General features: G+C 45.9%; 8 protein-coding genes across 8 annotated transcripts; 7 read left to right on the top strand and 1 right to left on the bottom strand.

The window, feature by feature from the left end:
* Nucleotides 1-609: 609 nt before the first annotated feature.
* FOIG_15780 (uncharacterized protein) lies at nt 610-4,524 on the top strand (the record flags this gene model as incomplete). Its single annotated transcript, XM_031217168.1, has 1 exon — nt 610-4,524. The coding sequence occupies one exon, from the start codon at nt 610-612 to the stop codon at nt 4,522-4,524; it is 3,915 nt and encodes a 1,304-aa protein (XP_031053065.1).
* Nucleotides 4,525-5,250: 726 nt separating this feature from the next.
* Nucleotides 5,251-6,908, top strand: FOIG_15781 (uncharacterized protein; the record flags this gene model as incomplete). Its single annotated transcript, XM_031217169.1, has 6 exons — nt 5,251-5,495; nt 5,547-6,089; nt 6,221-6,341; nt 6,394-6,481; nt 6,533-6,682; nt 6,730-6,908. The coding sequence occupies 6 exons, from the start codon at nt 5,251-5,253 to the stop codon at nt 6,906-6,908; spliced, it is 1,326 nt and encodes a 441-aa protein (XP_031053066.1).
* Nucleotides 6,909-8,117: 1,209 nt separating this feature from the next.
* On the top strand, nt 8,118-8,495 carry FOIG_15782 (uncharacterized protein; the record flags this gene model as incomplete). The annotated part of the gene is made up of 1 exon (XM_031217170.1): nt 8,118-8,495. One exon carries the CDS (start codon nt 8,118-8,120, stop codon nt 8,493-8,495), a length of 378 nt encoding a protein of 125 aa, XP_031053067.1.
* Nucleotides 8,496-8,739: 244 nt separating this feature from the next.
* Nucleotides 8,740-11,360, top strand: FOIG_15783 (uncharacterized protein; the record flags this gene model as incomplete). Its single annotated transcript, XM_031217171.1, has 5 exons — nt 8,740-8,756; nt 8,815-9,136; nt 9,204-9,579; nt 10,456-10,678; nt 10,730-11,360. The coding sequence occupies 5 exons, from the start codon at nt 8,740-8,742 to the stop codon at nt 11,358-11,360; spliced, it is 1,569 nt and encodes a 522-aa protein (XP_031053068.1).
* Nucleotides 11,361-11,600: 240 nt separating this feature from the next.
* FOIG_15784 (uncharacterized protein) lies at nt 11,601-13,047 on the top strand. Its single transcript, XM_031217172.1, has 2 exons — nt 11,601-12,221; nt 12,283-13,047. The coding sequence occupies exons 1-2, from the start codon at nt 11,632-11,634 to the stop codon at nt 12,905-12,907; spliced, it is 1,215 nt and encodes a 404-aa protein (XP_031053069.1). The 5' UTR covers nt 11,601-11,631; the 3' UTR covers nt 12,908-13,047.
* Nucleotides 13,048-13,556: 509 nt separating this feature from the next.
* FOIG_15785 (uncharacterized protein) lies at nt 13,557-14,916 on the top strand. The gene is made up of 2 exons (XM_031217173.1): nt 13,557-14,118; nt 14,172-14,916. Exons 1-2 carry the CDS (start codon nt 13,589-13,591, stop codon nt 14,764-14,766), a joined length of 1,125 nt encoding a protein of 374 aa, XP_031053070.1. The 5' UTR covers nt 13,557-13,588; the 3' UTR covers nt 14,767-14,916.
* FOIG_15786 (uncharacterized protein) lies at nt 14,845-15,650 on the bottom strand (the record flags this gene model as incomplete). Its single annotated transcript, XM_031217174.1, has 3 exons — nt 14,845-15,025; nt 15,074-15,356; nt 15,407-15,650. 3 exons carry the CDS (start codon nt 15,648-15,650, stop codon nt 14,845-14,847), a joined length of 708 nt encoding a protein of 235 aa, XP_031053071.1.
* Nucleotides 15,651-17,918: 2,268 nt separating this feature from the next.
* FOIG_15787 (uncharacterized protein) lies at nt 17,919-19,548 on the top strand (the record flags this gene model as incomplete). The annotated part of the gene is made up of 5 exons (XM_031217175.1): nt 17,919-18,337; nt 18,426-18,431; nt 18,485-18,516; nt 18,566-18,684; nt 18,970-19,548. 5 exons carry the CDS (start codon nt 17,919-17,921, stop codon nt 19,546-19,548), a joined length of 1,155 nt encoding a protein of 384 aa, XP_031053072.1.
* Nucleotides 19,549-19,617: the final 69 nt, after the last annotated feature.

The raw sequence follows: 19,617 nt of genomic DNA on the forward strand, positions 1-19,617 counted from the left end.
TTTTTCAGTAAAAGAAGGCATTCTGAATTGATTGGCGTTAGTTTGAAATTAATTGGAATTAAATTGGTAGAGTTGTGACTGTTTAAAGTATATATAAATTGGGTGGCTGGGTTAAAAGTGAGGTGGCCGGTCTGTGGGGGTGGCCAGTCTTTGGGTGACGGACGTTAGACCAGGTGCAACGAGTCCAATGCTAAAGGCCGAAAACTTTCGGATTAGTACATTTTTGGTAGAAGCGACTAAAAGATGCTGGCTTTGTACCTTTCGCCATAACAAGTTCGCTGACTCATTGTGTGAGTGGCCAGCTGAATTATTGGCGCGGACGGATCAATAAGTGGCTGACACGTGTTTGTGCTCTTTGGAAATTCCAATTCGAAATTTCAAGGCTGAGATGCATGATTCAGCGGGGTACAACAGCCAGCTTTCGCTATACACTAACTATAACTAGTATTAATGCCTTGATGTGCAGTCACTAGAGTGGGCTACGGTCAACACAGCCAGTTTTGACAGCGTCAGCAAGTAAATCAAACCTGGAAAGAAGATTGGGTTAAGCTCTTTCCCTCTTTTTCCCTCTCTCCTTTTTGTGTTGAGCGATAAATATTCGTCATCGCAATGATGGAAGACCATGAAATGCCTATCCAGGCCGCAGAGCAACCTGTCAGCAGAGACTTGCCCGATTCGGGTAGACAAGCGAATTTGAATTCCATTGGAAACAAGTTGATCGACAGATTCCTGCAGTCAGGCGCAATAGATGATCTCGAGAAATCCATCGCCATCGGGCGAGATGTGATACGAACAACTCCACAGGAACATCCAAATCTAACAGAACTACAAAACAATCTCGCAATCCGCCTTAGTTATAGGTTTTCGCAAACAGGCAGAATGGAGGACCTGGCAGAAGCTATCCAGATTGAACGGCATATCGTTAATGTGATTCCTTCAGACCATCCACGACGATCCACATACCTTAATAACCTTGGAGAACTGCTCGGAGAAAAATACGGAACGACCGGAATGCGAAATGATCTAGATGAAGCTATTCAGATCATACAGCAAGGTATAGACGCAAATCATGGACATCACACGCTGCAAGTAGCACTGTTATGTAACCTCACTTCTCGACTGGGTAATCGATATTCATTAACAGGAGCTATGACTGATCTAGAGGAAGCGATAAAGACAGGACGAGAAGCTGTCAAGGCATGCCGCATGGACCAACCTGAACGACGAGTGTGCTTGAACAACCTTGGAATACGCCTGAGCCATAGGTATGGCAGAACAGGTCAAATAGATGATCTTGAAGAGTCCATCCAGTTTGGACGGGAGGTTATCAAGGATATTCCTCAAGGACACCCGAATCTAGCAGAATGGTTGAATAACCTCGCAGTCCGCATTGGCTTTCGGTACACCAGATATGGGGCAGTGGAAGATCTGGGGGAGTCAATTCAACTTGGACGAAAGGCCATCGAAAATACCTCAGCAAATGATCGACGACAAGCAGCATACCTGAATCATCTTGCAAATAGACTTGGAGATGAATATTTAAGAACGAATAATGCGGAATATCTCAGAGAAGCTATTGAACACGCGGAACAAGCAGTAAAAATAACCACAGAAGACCATCCCAACCGAGCAGCGTGGTTAAATGATCTTGGAGTTCTATTAGGCGAAAGATTTTCTAGCACGGGGACAATAGACGACCTGGAACAAGCCATTGAGATCGGACGAAGAGCGGTTGGCGCGACTCTACCCAGCCACCCTGACTATGCAGGACGGTTAAATACTCTAGGAGGCCTACTCAGTGATAGGTATTCCAGGACTGGAGAAGCAGCAGATCTTGACGATTCCATCGAAATTGGACGTCAAACATTAGTGGCGACTCCAGAAGATCATCCAGATCAAGCAGCCTTTCTCAATAATCTAAGCCTACGCCTTGGACTTCGATACTCAAGAACAGGTACGATGGACATCCTTAAAGAAGCCATCTGCCATGGGCAACAAGCCGTGCAAAAGACCCCATCAGACCACCCAGAACGATCGGGGCGCATAGGCAATCTAGGAATACTTCTTGGAAAGAGGTATTTTCACACAGGAGGAATGGACGATTTAGAAGATGCCATTCGATACCATCGACAAGCCCTGGAAGCGACTCCGCTAAACCATTCTAGACGCTCTGCATGCTTGAACAACCTTGCTCAGCATCTTAAATACAGATATTTAAGAACACAATCTCTTAGCGATCTCGAGGAATCAATCGAACTGGGACAAGAGGCAGTTGACACGACACCATCGCAACATCCTAATCGAGTAAGAAGACTAGATAACCTTGCGGACTCATTTGGACGGCGACACTCCAGAACAGGACACATGAACGACCTTGAAAAGGCCATCCAGATTGAGCGGGAAGTTATTAAAGTGACTCCAGACAACCACCCGGATCAGCCGGCGTACCTGAATAATCTTGGAATACGTTTGAGTCATAAATTCTCTAAGACAAATCAGACAAGCGACCTTGAAGAGGCCATCCGAATTGGGCGAATGGCTATTGAATATACTGCCCAAGACAATCCAAGTCAAGCGGGATGGCGGAATAATCTTTGCATTTGGCTTCGCGACAGCTTCTTGCAAACAGAAGTAATGACAGAACTTGATGAAGCCATTTGTCATGCGAGAAAAGCTGTGGAAGCGAAGCCAAAGAGCCATCTTGATCGAGCAGGGCGTTTGACTAATTTAGGAGTTCTGCTTGGTACGCGTTATTGTAGAACGACATCCGAAGAGAATCTCGAAGAGTCTATTACCTGCTTCCATCAGGCACTGACTCAAGTTTCGTCGCCAGTACTCAGTCGTATTCGTGCCGGTATACTCTGTGTACATTACTTAGCTGTCAAGCCTGATTGGCATCAAGCGTATGAGATCGCAGGAGTTTCGATGAAACTCGTACCACTGTTGTCTCCACAATCACTTGAAAATTCGGATAAGCAGTACGTGCTTAGCCAAATTGCTGGCTTCGCCTCCGATGCAGCTGCAGTGGCTATGGAAGCAGGAAAAGGGCCGTTGCGCGCGCTTGATTTCCTCGAGCAAGGCCGTGGTGTGCTTGCCACATCTATTGAGATGCGAGCTGATGTTGAGGACTTGCGACAGAAGCATCCTGCCCTGGCGACAGACTTCGCGCACCTTCAAGATGAACTCGAAAATCGAACTACAACCAAAAGCGATAATGAAGCAAAGTCTTCTCCGATCACTGCGCCGGACAATTGTTATCAGGCCAACAGAGAGATCAACAGGTTGCTGATAACTATTCGACAAAAACCAGGTTTCGAGCGGTTCTTACTACCCCCGAGCGAAGTAGAGATGCGGAATGCAGCGGAATGCGGTCCCATTATTGTAATTAACACAAGCAAATACCGCAGTGACGCGCTCCTTATTGAGCAGGAACAAGTCAGGACCGTAGCCCTGTCACAGTTAGACTACTCTAGGATGCAATCCAGGGCAAAGAGTGGTGACCTAGGAAGTTCACACGCCCTAGCGTGGCTGTGGGATGGGATTGCTGAACCGATTCTGAGTGCTTTAGGGATTACAGAGCCTCCAGCCGACGACAACTGGCCTCATGTTTGGTGGATCCCCACGGGTCTTCTGACCCGATTCCCTCTCCATGCAGCCGGGCGTCATGGCGGAAGTTCCTTCGAGACAGTGCTTGATAGGGTTATGTCGTCTTATGGCTCGTCAGTAAAAGCCATCATCCACGCCCGCCAACGCCCTCTTGTCATATCCTCTTCTTCAAGTGCACTTGTGGTGGCCATGGACAGCACTCCCGAGTGCTCTCCCTTGCCTTTTGCATCCAAAGAGTTGAAAATGTTGTTGGGCATTTACAAGTCTATGGCAATTAGCGCTCTTGAAGTAGGACGGCGCGTCAACGACGTCATGTCGCAAATGCTACAGTGCGAGATATTCCATTTCGCGGGACATGGACAAACCGACAACCATGATCCTTCGAAAAGCAATTTGATCTTGGAAGACGGAAAGCTCATGGTGGCGAACCTTCTTGAGCAGAATCTCCGCAAAAGTTCTCCATTCCTCGCTTACCTGTCAGCCTGTGGGACGGGCCGAGTTCATAATGAGCGCTTCTTCGATGAAAGCATACACTTAATTAGTGCCTTCCAGTTGGCAGGATTTCGCCACGTTATTGGTACCTTGTGGGAAGTCAATGATAGATTGTGCGTGGATATGGCAAGGATTACTTATGAAGAGATAAGAGATAGTGGGATGACAGACAAATCGGTATGTCTGGGATTACACAAAGCTGCTAGAGAACTTCGACAGCGTTTGTCTAATGCACAAACCAATACTGCAAGTAAAGGGTCATCCTACAGTAATGGGAGGTCTCTGGAGGTGGCAACAGGCGCCCAGGGGGGAGATAATAAGGATTTGGATGTTGATAAAGTGCCCAGAGATATTGTTTCATACGACGACGACGACGAAGAGATATGTTTACCGCATTGGGTTCCATATGTACATTTTGGTATTTAATTAAAATAATTTAGAATTTACTTTATAAGTTAGTCTTGTAAGGTATATTTATATATATTTAAAGTCTTAGAATTTAAATAATAATAACCTTTATATATAATTAAAGTATTTATAATTAAGTATTTTAGAGCCTTGGTGGTGATTGCCTTGAGAGGGTGATGGTGGAGAGGGCATTTAGCATGCCAAGGACAGGAAAAATAGCTTTTTTATACTTATAGATTAAGGCCACTTATTTAATTAGATCTTAAGGTTTAAGGTAATAGTAATATAATCTACTAAGACTTAATATTAAATTTATTATATTTTTTAATATATTATATAATACCTTATATTATATTATATTAAAAATAAATATCTTATTTTATTATTTTACTTTTATGCCTTTTGCTTTACTTTATATATTATTAGATAGGCATTTTAACTTTTAAATACCTACCTAGCTTTATAATAACTATACTAAAGTATAAGTTAATATATTATAAAACTAAGTTAATAGGCAGGATAATTAAAGGTAAATTAAAATAATAACTAAACTAAAGACTAGTATTAGTATTAAGGGTATTATTAGAACTAATAACTAATACTTAATTATAAAAGAGAGCAAGGAATGTTAGGAAGAATATAGGGGTCTTGAGGATTTCCGCCTCAGTTTATTCGAGTACATACATCTCTCACATTTTCGAAGGTTTTTATTTCAATTTCATGACTCTCTAGTTATACACCAAAATGTCTTTTTCACATCGGTTCATGGCCTTTTGGCTTCTCTTTACTTCAGTGGCCAAGGGCTTGGATCTCAATACCTTTACAGGCCAAGCTCAAGTCCTTGGTCGTCAGCGCGAGATGATCTTGAACCAGTATAAAAGCGATGGAACAGTGCAACCTATGCGCATGATGGTGAAGCCAGATACAGACGATTCGGATGGGAAATGCACCAAAACAAAAGGCTGCAAGCTGGGTTGCTGCGGCCCTCTGTAGGTGGCATCAACCTCAAAATACATTTGAGACTGCTAACAGTAGTTCAGAAACAAGGAAGGGGTCGGCATCTGCGGCACTGGTCCAAAGTTCTGTGGCAAAGACTGCACCTCTGAGTGTAGCTACAAGTCAGAATGCGATCAAGGTGGTTGGAGTCTCAAATACTCCAATTTTACTACCTGCCCACTCAATGTCTGCTGTAGCGACTACGGTTTCTGCGGTACCTTAGCCAGCTATTGTAAAGGCAGGACGGTGGCTTCACCCAAGTGCGACACAGCCAAGCACTCATCAGATAAGCGAACCATCGGATATTATGAGGGCTGGAACTACCAGAGGCCTTGCGGTAACATGGAGCCTGAAGACATTCCCTTCGGATATTACACGCATATCGACTTTGCTTTTGCACTTGTCAACCCTGACACATATCGACTTGATCCAATGGATGCAGGAACAGCTTCTCACTACGGGAGGGTCTCCGCACTGAAGGAGCAGCAGAATGATCTCGAGGTCTGGATTGCCATTGGAGGATGGGCCATGAACGATCCCGGAAAGTATCGAACTGTGTTCTACGACTGGGCAAAATCGGAGAAGAGGTAGGACGCATTTTTTGACTCGCTCATTACGTTTCTGCAGCAGTATGACTTTGATGGTGTTGACCTCGACCGGGAATAGTACGGACCCTGCATTCACTCGTCTTAGTCTCTCCCGCTAATGTCTTCGATAGCCCGGCCGCGGAAGATCGAGGTGGTGTTGAAGAGGACTTTGAGAACTACGTCAACCTTTTGGCTCGCCTGAGGAAGCGACTAAATGCCTCCGGTCGCAAATATGGTCTGACCTTGAATTTGGTACGTTGTTCTCTCAAACAAATATGGGAATTTGTTAACATTTTAATGGTAGCCCGCTTCTTATTGGTGCCTCAAGGGATTTGACATCGTCAACATGGAGAAGTACCTTGACTGGTTTAATATCATGAAATACGATATCCGTAAGTTTAATTTATTTTTATAGACTATAGATTACACTAACAGAACTGCAGATGGTGTTTGGGATGAGAACATCGAGTCCCTAGGCCCCTACGCACATGCGCATATCAACCTCACCGAGATCCAGCAAGTTCTGGAGCTTCTGTGGAGAAACAACATCAATCCTGAGCGAGTAGTTATGGGACTGGGTTTCTATGGTCGAAGTCAGTGGCGAAGCAACGAGAGAACGATCCAGGCTGACACGAAGCAGGTTTTACTGTGAAGAGCTCCAATTGCCTTGACTCTGGCTGTGAGTTTAGCTCAGGTGCTAAAGGCGGTGAATGCACTGGGACCAAGGGTGTTCTATCCGCGAGCGAGATCAATAAGATCGTTAAGAACGGAGGCAAGATGAAGCTCGACAAAGAAACTGCCGTCCAGATTGTTACTTAGGACTCGAATCAGTGGGTCTCATGGGACGATGCAAGGACTCTCAAGATGAAGCTTGACTATGCCAATGAGCGGTGCCTTAGAGGGTAAGTCTTGAACGTATGTCCACACTAGATCATTGACTAATTTTGCGATAATAGGACCATGGTATAGGCGATTGATCTGGACGATGGAACCCTCATTGAGGCTCTTGGGAAGGGGATCAAGAGAAAGAAGGCCCGAGTTAGCCCACCTCAGAGGGATGTTACCTGTTTTGGAACTGGAAGCCTGGGTAAGATCAAGGATGAATTGTAAGATTATCCAGAGTTGGGGAATTTCATGCCTGAAAATGGGATTCCCACGCGTGTTCATCAGTATTGATAGTCTTAAATGTTTACATTATTATGGAGGTTGTATACTGTTTCGATTCACACTCTCGGCGTACGTGATCGCTTGTCCAGTAGTCTGCTACGTAGACCTGTTTTATTTCATAGTTTTATCTCATAAATGCCTGTGTAAATTTGGCGTTCAGATCTTGTTACATTCTGTTATTCTATCGTTTAAAAAGCAACATCACGAAGATCTACATAGTGTCGCTCTACTTTCTGTTAGCTAACTAGTGAACATTGATTCAAGATCTTCCATACACACAAAATTGTATTATTAGTTACATAAAAGATATAATACATAACCAAACTTAATTCACCTTTGAAGTTGAATTGTCTCACGAGTGATCTCGGGTTGATCATCTGATAATGGCCGGTGAAGGTCGTGTCAACGTAAGGGTACCGTTAAGCTTCTCCACTGATCTTCGGTACCCGGTTTTTATGATCAGACATGGAACTCCTGGCTCCATAAGCACATGAAGATGGAGATTACTGAGTTTATTCTTCTTAGACCTCAACCAACAAACAACTCGGCGGGGCACATGCAGGCAGCATATTAGGATGAACGTGCAATGCGTTATTTTACATGGCACTTGCAATTTCGAGGCGCAGTCGCAATGACACCCTCGTTTCATGATGTGAGCTACCAACATCCTGTTGGTGATGTATCTGCTGTCGGAATAATGGAGTTCATGAGTCGTGCGAAACGGCCTTGTGAGATTGTACACCCTTCTGGCTTGGATAGTGTGGTATAATCTCTGTTTCTCATGATCTTAGACATCTCACTCACGAATACATGTCTGGTCTCTAACTGCGCAATATTGTTCTTGCAACCACCTACGCTATCATGAAGTCTCTCATTTTGTCCTTGTTCTTTTACTGGGCCATGATCACCGCTGTGCTCACTCAGGACAGTAAGCCGGGCGGTCCAGTTCATCCTGGACAGCCATCCAACTGCATTGCCTGGCATACTGTCAAGCAAGGCGACGATTGCGAGACTGTTCCCAGGAGGTACTACATCACCAAAAAAGAGTTCCTGGCTTGGAACCCGACGGTCTCCAAAGACTGTTTGACCAACTTCTGGTTGAAGTACGCCTACTGCGTCAGAGTTGATGGTGCCTCGGCTATCTACACTACCGCCAAATCCACTACCACGAGCAACAGTCGCAAATACCCAGTCAACCAAGGAAAGCATAACTTCAACCACAAAAATGCCCTCAACTGAGGATCTCTCCTCAACAATAACTTCAGCGTCGGGAATAATCTCCAAGTCAATAGCCACTACCTCTGCCAATACAACATACTCGGTTCTCAATCCCGTTTCAACGTGGAATATCACCACGCCTACAACAGATGTCACTTAGCCTCCCAAAGCTACACAATCTGGGCAGCCAAAAGACTGCAACAAGTGGCATCTCGTCCACGGTCGACAAAGCTGTCGAGATGTTCTCAGTACGCCTAGCTCTTCCATGAAGAAAGAGGACTTGTAAGTCTCCAGATAACTTTCATAAATTCTTTCCCGCCTGCTGACCTCGAACATTGAGCTTTAAATGGAACCCTGAAGTCCACCAAGACTGTTCAGGCCTCTTTGTCGGCTACCGGTATTGTGTCGGAGTCAAATCTAACTCGACTGGCAACCTTGAGTGGGAAACATCCATGCCACCTTTTACTCCTCCCCCAGAACCAACGTCTCACAAACCAACAAAGCTTACGCCTTCCGGCTCAAATTTCACCCCAACACCAGCACATGGGCTCATGCCCACAGATTGCGTCAACTATCATCAAGCGGAAGCTGATGAGAGCTGTCGCGATATCCTCAAGACGTACAACTACCTCTCTAAAGACCAATTCTTCAAGTACAACCCAGTACTTGAGACTTGAGAAGAACTGTGATGGCCTCTGGAAGGGCAACTGGTACTGAATCGGTGTCAAGAGTGAGCTTCCGATGCCACCGACTGTCACGACAACACCCAGTGATGTTCCCAGGGGCAGCCCCAAGGACTGCAAAGCCTGGTACTACACTACTGGTGGAGAAACATGTGAGCAACTGGCGAACATGTTTGGGACGTTCAATATCAAGGGTTTCATCGCGATGAATCCATCAGTTCTAGACGACTGTGGTGATATTGAAGATAACACTTGGTACTGTGTCGCTGGCCCCGATACTCCTACGACCAGAACCGCAGACGTGACAGCGCCTACTCGACCGGCAACAGCTATGCCAACCCAGTCAGGCATAGCAACTGGCTGCGAGAGATACTGGCTTGTTTCAAAGAAGGATACCTGCAAGTCCATTCGGCGAGCCAACAGTATATTATTGGACAAGCTCCTTACCTGGAATCCAGCTTTAGGCAGTACATGCAGCGGGCTGAAGCCTGATTCTTATGTTTGCGTGAACGTGGGGGCATAGTGGTGTTCGATTGTTAGTTCCTTTCGATGGGTTTGGAGAGTTGCTGCTGATGGAAGAGATGTGATTAATGGAGATTGCGCCAAACCTGTCAATTCGTATTGCCTGAGAACCTTTACAACTGTGATTGTTTCGTATAGTAAGAGTCTTCTAACAGGAGTGCGTGTCCATTGACATTCAGAGTTGAAACCCGCCACAGTATGTACTGGCTTGTGTAGCTGTTGACGAGCTCTCAATATTTCCCGGCCAAGATTGGCGATGCTGTTGACACGTCAAGAATGGCACAGTGTAGCTCCTGGTCAGCACAGCACGAGGTTTCAATCTCTTTATAAAGCCCAGTCCTCTCCACCTTCTCGTCCCAAGTCCTGATCTGCAACAACTGGCCAACTTTTCTTATGCAGATTCCCCACCATGCATCATCATTTTAAAGCATGGTTAGCATCAAAAAGATCGAATCGAATCTAAATAAAAGCAAAAGCTCTGTCGCTGAGCCAGAAATACCTTTACTTCCAAATCCGCGATCGCGCTTATTGACGCCCTCGCCTTCAACAGAAGATATTGCAACGCAAGCACAGATTGCACCTGTCTTCACATTACCACCCGAATTAAGGCGGAAAATACTAGACGAAGCGTTTGATGATCGGACAATTCACATAGATCTCGTCCTGAAATATCCGTTGAGGCTACAAAGATCCGACAGAGGGTATCCAGAGCATAGGTTCACAACAAATTATGGCCACTGCTGGCCGGAAACATCTGGGAACCTATGCCTAGATAGGAGTCAGCCGAAGCACTGGCAATGGAGGGGCTGTGTATGCCATCGCCTCCCACCACCCCAATATTGCCGGGACGAGACTGTCCCAGGTTGGGAACAGCCTGCTGACGACTTTTGCTGCGAAGGCGAGTCGCATCATTGCGAGCTATGGGTCAAAACTCTCAAAGATCCAAAATGCTGTTTCAAGGGGGTTATGGGATGACTTCTTTCTTGCCGCCAAGCGTGTGTTCTTTTATATAGACCTCTACTCCCCTCGTGCTAACTAGTCTGCCTACAGCTATGTGGAGGGCGTCGAGGTGCTTTATGGTACAAATACGGTTCATCCTGGAAGCAAGGCTCTGCTTGATAACTTATCGGCACTTCTACTTCCTCAACGACTTTCAATCATCCCAGGCCTCGAGGATGTTTGGTCTGTCGGTACACATGAACATCAAGGCAGGGCAGCTCCAAACCAACACCAGTTAGAGAAGATACTGCACGTTCTTGACACACAGTTCCCAAGCTTATCCATCCTTCACCTAGGTATCAGACTAGATCTCCCCATAGTCCAGATGGTAAACAGCCGACCTACTATGCAACGGGCGTATCTCGATGGAATGCTCAGGATACTGGACGAGTTCGTCAAGCGACGAAAAGGTTGTCTCCGTAAACCATTCATATTGTCCATCACAACATCTGCCTGGAGAGATTTAGAGCGATGCATTCGCACGGGTGGTTACCCTGGAATGTGGCTATCGTGCAGTCGGATCTGGCGCTGCTTGTTGCCCGGTTCAAAAGTCACAAGTGGAAGTGATGAGAATCAGAATGCTACTGCGGACAAAGGATATTGGATCTGGAGAGACCATGATGCTATTCGCAGGTCTGCGAATTCAATGGGACGCGGACATCTACTGCCACATACGCTGTAATAGTATAATGTTAGACTACGAAGTAGAAGTGTAAATAATGAGAACATTTCCAGTTCCTTTCAAAAACATATCTTAGCTTATGAATATTTATGTCTTATTCGCGCCGACCGCGCTGCTGTGTCATCCGTGGTAGGGAGACCAACCCTGCCGCTTCTTGGCCAACAAGTCAAGTGACGCGCCAGCCGCATATGAAAAGCGCAGATCCCTCCGCTATCTCCCCCTCTGCATCTCACGACCAAAATCGCACCACCCAACGCTTTTCCCCGTCATCATGCATCGACGTTTCAAAGCATGGATGAGCTCCAAACGTCACAGTCGCCAACGCACCCCTCAAGACCCTGAAATGCCACGGCTTCCCAATCCGCGACCATACACTTTGACACCATCACCATCGCAAGAGCAAATTACAACATTATCAGAAACGGTCCCCTTCTTCAGATTGCCCCTCGAACTCAGACGAAAGATTCTAATTCATGCATTCGGCAACCGCACAGTTCACATGGATCTCGCTTTAACCCATCCATTGCGTGAACCGCTAAACGAAGAAAGATCTTGCTACAGATCCACAAACCCTGCTCACAGGTTTGATCAAGAGGCTGGACATCTCTGGCCATATACAAAAGAGAACTTGGGTCTAGACAGAAGTCGGCCCAAGTACTGGCAGTGGAGAAGCTGTGTGTGTCATCGCCTCCCACCGCCTCGGTTCAAGATTACTCTGGACTTCCATAGTTACATCAAGCCTGCTGATGATAGATGCTGTGAGGGTTGGGCGGCCTTTTGTACCCTATGGACTAAAAGGACTGACAAGCCTGATTCTTGCTGGATTGGGGCGATGGGATGGCTCTTGACCTGCCGCCAAGCGTAAGTGTTCTAGTCTCTTCATGAATCATATTGGCTCATTACTAACTGCCCTGTATTCCAGATACATCGAAGGAACTGAGGTCCTTTACGGCACAAACACTATTCATATATCAAGCAAGCCTCTTCTTACCAACTTGAGCACACTAATTCCTCCGCGAAGTCTATCGCTGATATACTCACTTGAGGTTGTGTTCTGGCTTGAAACTTATGAACAACAAGGGAAAGCATTTCCAAACCTACAACAATTAGAAAAGGATCTACTCATCCTAGATACACACTTTCCTAGTCTCCTGAGCCTTCATCTCGGGCTACGACTCGACCTTCCTATTATAGAAGATACCAGGACGAACATCAAGAGAAGACCTGCATATGTCTTGGATATGTTTCAATCGATAGACGCGTTCCTCAAACGGCGGTGTGACAAGCCTGAGTCTGATCATCTTCGTGACCCTCTTTTGCTATCCATCTCGCAGTCTGCATACAAAGACTTTCAGAACGAGGTGCGTCACAACGATCAATATTATGTTAGGAAGAGTGGTGTCCAAGTCTGGCGACCCTTGTTGCCTGGGCCATTTGTGTTGTACGATAAGGGAGATATATGCAATGCAACAGCAAGTAATGGATACTGGATTTGGGGAGACTATGAGGATAGGTATGAAATGGAGAAAAGGCCACTGGCCATGTGATGTAAGTATATTTGCTTTCCAGTCATGGAGTGTATTTAGTAGAACCATTGCGAATTTCGACTGCTTGCAATTGTCTGTTGATACAAGGGATTGATAGCGATCTTAGTTCAGCCTGAAGATTTTCATACCTCTAGTACCTTCATTCAGATAGAGATGTTAATTGAGTTGTTAGCATATACAAGCAACTCACATAACTATGATATATTGCCTTGATGACTTAATCCATTCGTCAAGCGACCCTCGTGTCATCCGTAACACAATTCTAAGTTCTGGAGAAGCTGTTTCTTCTACTCCTTAGGACATGTGCATGGGAAAGCATGGAGTAAAATACTTACATGCAATCCACGCTCTGGTTGTTTTCCAGCTTTCACAGTGTTTAGCCAGGACATGGATGCCTATAGTATCTTGCTTCTAAAACATATGTCGGGTTTAGTACGGCATGTATGAGTCTTGGGAAGATGGGAGCAATCAAAGGTTGTAGTAAAGCCGTAAAATAAATACAGAAGAAATGTAACAAGCCGTCACCCTTTCGTCCTGGCTATACGCACAGTGCATGGCCATCTTGGCACTATCTTACCCCGCCAACCACTAATAATAAAGCTTGGCCTCAGTGCGCTCTCTGCCTGTTCCTCATCTATAACCAACATAAGCATGAATGGCATTTTGTGCCCGCTATGAACTATGAGACGACGCTTTATGACGTGGTACGTCGCCAAACGGGAGAAACAAAACGGCGTTCCGGAGCCTCCGACCCTTCCAAATCTGCGACCTCACATTTTAACGCCGTCGCCTTCAATGGAAGCCTTGTCTCAATCATGCCATGCCGCATCGTTTTTCCAGATACTTCCATTTGAGATCCGAAGGCAAATCTTAATTGAGGCATTTGGCGATCGCACAATTCACATGGACCTCACCTATGGCCACCCACCAATGCCAGGCAACAAGGAAGCACACGCGATGATTCAGGAATGGAGGTTAGGCCTGGACAAGAGCCGACCAAAGTCTTGGTCCTGGAGAGGCTGCACATGTCATCGCAAGCCTCCGCCTTGGCACCCGGCTATCGCGACAGAGTCTTATAGTACGAGAGCAGTTGATAAGGATAGATGTTGCGAGGGGCTCGCACACTGCTGCGACATGTGGACCAAGAACGGCAAAGAGCTCTATGGGTGTTGGATCGGCGCTCTGGGATGGCTTCAAACGTGCCGACAGGCGTAAGTCTGCATTGCAAAGCTTTATCGGCTCATGCTTACCATTTATCCGTCAGCTATACTGAGGGCATCGATGTCCTGTACAGTACAAACACCATACATATCTCGAGCGCAGCCTTGCTTATCGACCTTCCAGCATATATCCTCCCACAAAGATTATCAGCCATAACATCACTGGAAATCATCTGGTTTGTTGAAACAGACGTCTGTGTAGGCAAGAATCTCCCACGCGAAAAGGACCTAAACGCAATCCTTCTGATTCTCGACAATCACTTCCCTAGCCTCAAGAAACTCAACCTAGCCTTGAAGCTTGGTCTGTCTAAAGATGCAGAAATTCAGTTTAAATATCTCTTTGTTATTCTTGACGAATTCTTCATCCGTCACGTCTCTGATCGCATGCGAGAACCTTTCGCCGTTTCAGTCTCGTACGCTGCGTACGTTGAATTGCGACGCGAGATAGTTCGCGCACAAGGTCATGAAGGAAATGTCTTCCACTGGCAGATATGGCGCTTCTTTGGTGGTGAGTATGTTCTGCCGCAGAAGCCATGGACAGGAGACTATTTTAATAGTTCTCCTGGGGCAAGATGTAACAATGGGTATTGGATTTATTCTGGCGAGATCAATATTCGCACTGGAGGGGGCGGGAGCTAAACATTTAATGGAGATCAAGGGCTCTAAACTAGGTTACAATTGTCATTTGCAGTGTCCTATTGACTACATGGAAGTTGCCTAGGCAACGGGGGTGTAAAGCGTGTCAAACTTCTTGTATCCTTCTCCCTTGACAAAAGTCTGCATCCAGTGACCCTGCTCCTTACCCTGAGATAGCTCCCAGTACAGATCAGCATGTGCGTTCCCGTCCACACGGTACTTGGGCGCTCCGTCAAGCTTGCGCTCATCAGCATAGTAGAATCTACAGAATATTAGTCAACAATCTCAGACTCCCGATGTGGCGACTTACTTGTATCCTTTGTTCTTGTATGCATCCGCAGCAGCCCACATCATATGAGCTGCGCCAGACTTGCCAACGCCTGCATCAAGGAACTTGGGAAGAATGGTGACGTTGAGAATATTGCCGGTGTAGATGAAGGTGCGTGCAGCTGACTCTGGAAGCTGGGCGAAGCCAGTGACTGCCTGTTGGGCTGCGATGAAGGCGCTGTGAATGTTGATGGCAGTGTTGTTGCTGAAGTCGGTGTAAGAGACAGACAGGGGGTCATCCGCCGGAGGAAAGGCTGCGGCGCTGGCTTTGATGCATTAGGATCTATCTTGACTATCATATGAAGGGAGAGCTTACCATTATAGACGACAACGCTTGGAGTTCCGAAAGTTGTCTTCACCTTACTGAAGGCATCGGCAACCTCGAGTGGCTTGGTCAGATCAGTCTTGATGTTAAGCTGCTTATCGGTGCTGTCTGCCTCCTTTTGAGAGCGAGAGGCAATGGCGACTCTGAAGCCCTCGGAAGCAAACTTGCGAGCGACGGATTGGCCAATGTTTGGGCCGGACCCGAGGATGAGAACGATGGGAGACTTGGCGGCCATGTTTGATGATGTGGATTAGTGTATGAGATGAGTTGATGTACAGTGCTGTTGATTACAGAAAGGCTGTCACGCTGTGAACTTGGTGTGGTGAGATGAGAAATGAGATGAGATGAGAGTGTGAATTGAACATTGAGAAGCAGACGCTGGGCAGTTTTATATGACTGTCTACCTTACATTAAATGAATATATGCGACCTAAAGAACCCAGAGGTGCTCATTATCAAGCATCTTATCAATCACCACGCAAATGTTGACCCGCGATAAGGTGGAAGGCTTTGGGATCGTGTATCGTCAGGTTCCGCGGAATCAACATCGAATCGATCTTATCAATCATAGATTGCATCAGATCAAAGCCAATCAGGTGTCGATGGTACGTCATGAAACATAGCGTGTCTTACTGGTTGTTGGTGGCAGCTTGGCTCCGTACAGTCATTTGTCAGCCCTATCAATTTGTCAGCGCCGGGAGTAATCGTCCCCATACAGCTATGAGATTAGGTAGTCTTGAAGCAACGCTGCGATTGAATTCAAATACGACGGAGACCTGTATATAGAATTGAATGGTTTATCCAGAAAAACCCAACTGTTATCTGGATCTGTAGGCTCCCACTTAACACAATACTTCCTATCGATGATCGATAGAGAATTATTACCGACGTGATGTCATGGTTTAGCGACACCAAAAGTCATACGAGACAGGATCATCGGAAAAGTCTTATGGCGCTGGGTCCTAACTCTGGTTAAGCGTTCTCGACTACATGCAGTAGTACCAAGGGCAGACGCGTCGTTACTTCGATTCCTTTGTTAGCTGCTAAAAGTCTTAGAACCAAACAACCTCTCGCAATTTATAACAAGGCGTCAGGAGATTAGTGCTGTCTAAGCCTCGTCGATTATAGGACAGGAACAAATTCCAGGCCATGCTTTTAATTGAGGAACAGAGCTTTGTAAGGTTCTATAGATTGCTGCAGCCGCTGGACTTGCAGACTGGATCCACGTCTTGCACATCGGTATATGCCAAATCACTTCCCTCAATAAACAATCACTAGTCTAATTCAAAGAGCGATATCTTGGGAGAAAAGCAAGGAGATCTCCTTAACGATGAGAGTAGCCCTTGTAGAGACACGCAAGCTACTCCAGCCCTGCCTCACCGGTCTGGCACAGGTATTGGTTGCCATCTATAAATGTCTGTGTCGGGATTTTCATACCTCAAAAGAAGAGGTTACTGAGCCTTTGACCATGCCACTGATATCGAGTACATAACTGTCTCCATGATCCTTTTGGTCATGCTCAGTGACAGAATTGCAAACCGCTTAGTGTCACAGCACACTGGTATGCAAACTCATTTCGGTGCATCCGTCGGCTACCATTGAGCAACCTAACGAGCTCTTCGAAGTTCTAGAGATCAAGTGCTTGATTGAAGGCCTCTCGGGGTTGTTAGAGTTTGAACTGGTGAATCATGGTGACCACGTGTTAAACGGTTTTGGTTAACGCCTTGTCCAGGTAGTGAAGTTGTAAAGGTCTAAATGGGGCTTTATTAAGTAGCCAGAACTTGCTTTCTACGTTAATCGGAACGGTCGGCTAGCTGTTTGATTTCCTTGCATTACGGTTAGCATGTGCAGTTAGCGCTGACATAGCCTAAAGCTTGTAGTTTTTTATCCATGCCCCAATGGCTGTTTTTACTTTCACCGAAATGTAGAAAATAACGCAGGTATTTCAGTGTATAACTAGAAAATAAACTGCATATTGCCTAGTACTTATAATAGTGACATTAATCCATGTTATACTCTGGGAAAATCAAGGCCTAGGTCTTTTTATTAATATCTCGAGATTTCAATGCATTAAATACTTGAAGTTGTAAGAGACTAAGGGTCTGGTAGTAGGTCTGGCTTAGAAATAGCGAGCCTGTGCTGAAAAGCCGGGATTAGTTGGATAAATCACGAGACGTGGCCTGGACCTTGAAATTATATAATATATATTTCCTTCCTGGCATTTTATTACCGGTCAAACCTGAGTATAATTCCACTCCCAGACAGAACCTATAATCGAAGATGTTGCACAAAAGGCAGCACTAGCACTGCTCTTTATCAGTGCAGCAAGCGCTATTCCGACTAGCGCTCAGTGGCCCAAGCACGACATCAATGGCCAGCTCCTGGACTTGACCTTTGATAAGGGAGCACCTGGTATGTGTTAGCCTTCTTTAAAAATGTTTATAGATTGAGCTAATAAATAATTGCTGTCTCCAGCTATCTGTCAGCCCGATGATAAAGATATCATGGCTTTGAGGAGCAACAAAGCAGACGGATCCGCGTTCCGCTCAACCTACCTCCAAAGCACCAAAACCATGACAGCTACCCCCTTAGTCACTGGCCACATGACCAAAATGGTAACCAAGACGGCGATACTACTTAAGATGCAGAAAGTTCGCATTAATGTGTATCACATAGTTCGAACAAAAGTGATGAAAACAATTTCGACGGTGATCACGGAGACCAAGACGGCTCTTGTTACCGACTTTGCGACCAAGACAATCACAGACACCATGACGGAAGTTTCGACTGATACAGATACCACTCAAGTGACGAGGACTAGTACAGAGAAATTGACGGATGTAGTGACTGAGCAAGTCACCAAGACTATCACGACGACAATCGACTTGACCTCTACTATGGATGTTACAGACGTTGACACACCGTGAATGTCCTAACTACCGTCACTGTCACGTAAGTACTAATTTCAATGATATTAACGTACAAGTTTGCCAAGCTGACGATAATTGCAGAGCCACGTAAGTTTGTCCAAGACAAATTCTACAGAAGAGTAGTCAATAACATAAAACAGAGGCGCAGCTCCCACAACTCCAGCTGGGACAGGTAAGATGCTCTCAGGGATTATGGCCTAGCACTGACTGCCACTCTCTAGAATACCACTGCGCTATCCCTGGTTACGGCCAGGGTTCTTATATGGTTGCCTCGGGTGGCGCAGGCCCTTCCAGCAGTTGGGACTCGTGCAAGTCGTTTTGCTCAGTTCAGCAGAACGCTGTGAGCTTTGGTTTTGGTCCTAGTGCATGCACATGCTACAGCGCTTCAGCTTAAGTAAACCGACATTGGCATTATATATAGCTCCTCTTGGAATGCTTTGCCTAGTTTGCTCTATTTATGTCACTGACGATTGCTAGGGTTGTCAATACGTATTGAGATCCAGGGAGTGTATATCAATTCTCTGATTTTGGCTGCCCGTCCCAAAGCAAGGTATGTTTCTTCCTTCACTCTCAGTCCAACCTGGTCAATATTCTCAATCCCCCAACTTCTGCTAATTCTTTCAAGCCCGTCAAGCGAGCTGAGCCCGTCAAACAAGTGCCTTCTTACCTGCCGCTCAAGGATCCTCGAGTCGTTAGCAGTGCCTGTTCGTGCCACATCACCAACAAACCGGCTGCTGCAACAACCCAGACTGTTAGTGCCAAGGAACCCAAAACTGTCCTACATATGGTGACCAAGTACACAACAAGCTATATTACAAAGAGGAAAGTTACTACTGTCGCCAGTCAAGTAACTAGAACGGCAACAGACTTCAGGACTGTGGCAAAAACAGACCGCAGAACCAAAGCGGTAACACAGCGTAAGAGTGCCACGGTGACTAAACCACTTAAAGTCACGGTGACAAACTACAAAACCGTGGTTGTCACCAACTTCAACACTGTCGGCGTTACTAATCGCAACACTATTCGCACAACTGATTACGATACTGCCTCTGAGACTGCTTATAACAGTGTCGTTGTTACCAACGTTGGTTATGTTACCGTCACCGAATATGATACAGTTGTGGCGACTGATGTCGCTACAAATACTGTAATACCGGATGCGGTAACTGTAACAGGTGGAGATTCATATGTTTGGGGGTCCTAGAGGGCGTTTGAGCTTTTATAATTGCACCAAGTGCATCAGTGTTATAGTAAAGATCGAAATCGGTTATCC

This window comes from Fusarium odoratissimum, assembly GCF_000260195.1.
Source record: "Fusarium odoratissimum NRRL 54006 unplaced genomic scaffold supercont1.59, whole genome shotgun sequence".
Classification (NCBI taxonomy): domain Eukaryota; kingdom Fungi; phylum Ascomycota; class Sordariomycetes; order Hypocreales; family Nectriaceae; genus Fusarium; species Fusarium odoratissimum.